The sequence below is a fragment of the Carassius carassius genome, chromosome 42 (genome assembly GCF_963082965.1).
Source record: "Carassius carassius chromosome 42, fCarCar2.1, whole genome shotgun sequence".
Taxonomy (NCBI): Eukaryota; Metazoa; Chordata; class Actinopteri; order Cypriniformes; family Cyprinidae; genus Carassius; species Carassius carassius.
In genome coordinates this window covers 511,650-515,000 of record NC_081796.1, presented here as the reverse complement: position 1 = coordinate 515,000, position 3,351 = coordinate 511,650, and the positions used below count along the sequence as shown (strand labels likewise).

General features: G+C 41.0%; 1 protein-coding gene across 1 annotated transcript in view; it reads right to left on the bottom strand.

Annotated features, from left to right (window-relative positions):
• LOC132123955 (reversion-inducing cysteine-rich protein with Kazal motifs-like) overlaps positions 1–1,111 on the bottom strand; it is a 47,566-nt gene extending 46,455 nt beyond the window's left edge. The window contains exon 1 of the mRNA XM_059534646.1: positions 853–1,111. Within this exon, the coding sequence (XP_059390629.1) occupies positions 853–922 (70 nt within the window). The 5' untranslated portion in view covers positions 923–1,111. The remainder of the gene's footprint in view (positions 1–852) is intronic.
• Between the last annotated feature and the right edge of the window lie 2,240 nt (positions 1,112–3,351).

The following is a 3,351-nucleotide window of genomic DNA, read 5'->3' as shown; positions in this document are numbered from 1 at the left end:
TCAGTAACCTCGAATAATCACACAACGCTGAAGACTTCAGTTCCCACAATGCAGTGCGGTATAAAACAATTCTGCACTGCATGTATTCCCTATTTGCGGGATTTATGAAAATGTATTATAATTCAACGTTATAAAGTACAATATTGCAATTATAAGTTATGATCAGAATTAAGAGTCAGTAATAATGCAAAACTTGTTTTCTTAAAAGTGCAAAATAAAATGCAATGAAAGTAAATGTAATCACCAAAACGGAGCCCTCAAACGAAAGCGATATTTGAACTATTATCCCACAACACACTCACTGCTGCACAGTATTTTGTTCTTCTGAAATGACTCTTAGATGTAGTAAAATCATGGTATTGTACACAGTGGGTCATTCTGTAGCCCATGCGCGTTCATGTGTTGCTCTGATAGCGGGCCTGACAGGACGTGCCTCGATCAGGAGACTCTATTAAACTCTTTATTCAGCTCGTATTTTCTGTTGTATTATATGAGATCTGAAGCTGCTAATATGGCAGTATTAATAATGGATTCATAAACTACTCAACGAAGAACTACAGTCGAGCATATACAAAGATCACGATAGACTCGATCGATGATTTATGCATTATCATAACACAAATCACAATTCAGTAATTCTGATGCAGCATGTAAAGCCCAGCTGAGAATAACGGTGCAGAATCAACAAGTCCAAACTTGCGCTCGTGTTTTAATATGACGCGAAGTCATTTCTAATATCATCTCAGCTTTAACCACGTCTCATCGGTGAAAGATGGGATTTAATCGGATAAAAGTAGCCGATTCTTGACGTTAAAACAACTAGAAGCAGCCGAGAAGTGGAAACGGACTTACCCTGTGTGTAGACGAGCGCGCAGAAGTTGCAGGAGAGAAGCAAAATGATTATCTCAAAACACACATACATCTTATTAAAATCCTAAAGTGCATGGTGGAGTCAAACGCAAACGAGACTCGAGCTCCATGAGATCATCTGTGCTGGCGGGAGCGCAGGAGAGCACAGGCCGCTCAGGAGACGCGGAGCGCGGCGTGGAGCTCTGAGCATGTGCGGCGGAGCCTGGAGGAGGAGCGGGGCTGGAACTAACGGAGACATCAGACACCGGCGCTCTTATACCGTTATGAGTGGGGGGGGGGGGGGGGGGGGGGGGCTTACAGCACTTCAACAAAAGTTCAGACTCAGCCATAACACAACAACAGTTAGAAAAAAAACCCCCAAACATCAGCTTAGACAGGTGAAAATATCAATGAGAGAGAGAGAGAGAGGTCAGTGAAGTAGTTGTGGTGTCCCAGCTCAGACACAGAGCATCATCTCAAGTCTTCTACCTCACAGACACATACCACAACTGCAGTCGATCAAACTTATTTTGGGAATTATGGAATAATTCAGATAAAACCAAAGACAAACATATTCCCATCCATGACTTAAACATAGACTGAACATTTTTGGAAAACTCTATTTCCAACCCTTACCCAAAAACATCTGACCTCCCAATTATATAACCTTGAATTCACTACAAAAGAGCATCTAAACCATTTCGACAAGTCATTAAATGAATACAGACTAGATGAAATACCTAAAATATAAAAACTCCTGTGGCTTGGAAGAAGCATCTAATGAGATGCTAAAACACAGCAGCCCCAAACTGAAAGACGCTATTCTGAATTTATTCAATCTCTCATTAAAACCAGGACACTTTCCTGAAATCTGGGGGAAAAGAATCTGATAATTCTGATTTTTAAACAAGGTGAGAAGTACAAGCCAAACACACAGAGGGGCATGACAGTGAGCAGTAACCTGGGAACACTATTCTGCTCTATTATTAATGACAGATTAGTTCAGCTCAGTTAAGAACAAGACTCCAAACAACTAACAAATCGGCTTTACGTCTAAACCGAGAACATCAGATCACATCTGTACACTCCACACGCTCACACTAAATATGTTCAGAAGTCAAAACAAGGAAACATTTTTCGGCTGCTTCACCGATTTAAAAAAAGACTTTGATTCAGTATGGCACAATGGACTTTTCCTAAAACTCACCCAAAGTGGAATAAGAGGAAGGACACGACGACATCATAAAGGACATATACAACGGGAACAAACGCTGTGTCAAGATCGACAACGGATTATTTCAGTCAGACCACAGGAGTGCGTCTCTATACAGTATGTCCTGAACTTGCTCTCGACGCCTCCTGTGTGCGGACCATCTTCTGCTGCGGTCACTCTCCTCTCCATTCTGGAAAAGAACAGTAATGGTTGGGCCTTACAGATACACATGGAGAAGTCAAATCATCTAGCTGACAAAAATAAATAAAAATAAAAACCTCAGTTTACAATTGGGGGAATGATTCTTAATCATATACAATTATCTGGGTCTGTTATATTATTCCTGGATCAAGATTACGATCCAAAAATATAGACTTAACCCAATCCCTACCCATAATTTATTCCTAAAATCAGTGGGAAATGATAGCGGACTAACAAGAGTGTAGAAGCACCCAACTTGTTGTATTTGGTGAAATCACGCTCGCCTATAAAAGACACGCAGGGCTTTCTATAGGACAAGAAAACCACGGTTCAAACTCCACACACACATTAAACTGTGGCTGGAAATCTTCACAGTATGAAGTCTGAATATGAACTGGCTCCATAGAAGATCAGTATTAGAGACTTCTGCTGATGAAGTCCAGCGTGAGCGTGGAGACGGCTGTGTTCACACTGATGGACTCCTCACACACCACAGCCGGCAGAAAACATTACACCTGTTCCACACAAATAACTCACTTTGACCTGAATTCACACACACCAACTCATGCATCTTGGGACAGAAGGAGAAGTGTGTCCACATATGAGGGACAACTTTATGAGGTCATGTATTGTGTCAACATTGTGATATTTCACACAGCTCATTTAAAATAAACAGAGAGCGAGAGAGAGAGAGAGAGAGATCAATCTCCATTGGAGCAAATATAAAGAGGTGAGAAATACTTTTAACAAACTCTCAAACCTCATGTCACAGAGGACAGTTATCCATCGAATATACACCCACAGAAACCGGCTACTGTCTTCACTGATATAATCATCTTCATACTGTACAGTATTTTGTTTTTATTCACTGGTTAGCAACTTCTTCACTGTTATTTGTTACAATGTCACTTGTTTCATATGTAATGCTTCGGCATCTATAGATAGATATATATAGATGATAGATATGCAAGGAAAAGTCGTTATGTGTGGAGGCGTCTGCAGCAGGGTTAGATGAAGCGGTCAGTTCAGCTGGACACACACTGAGGTCTTGTGTTTCTGGTGTGTGTGCTGAGAGTGTAACACCTGTT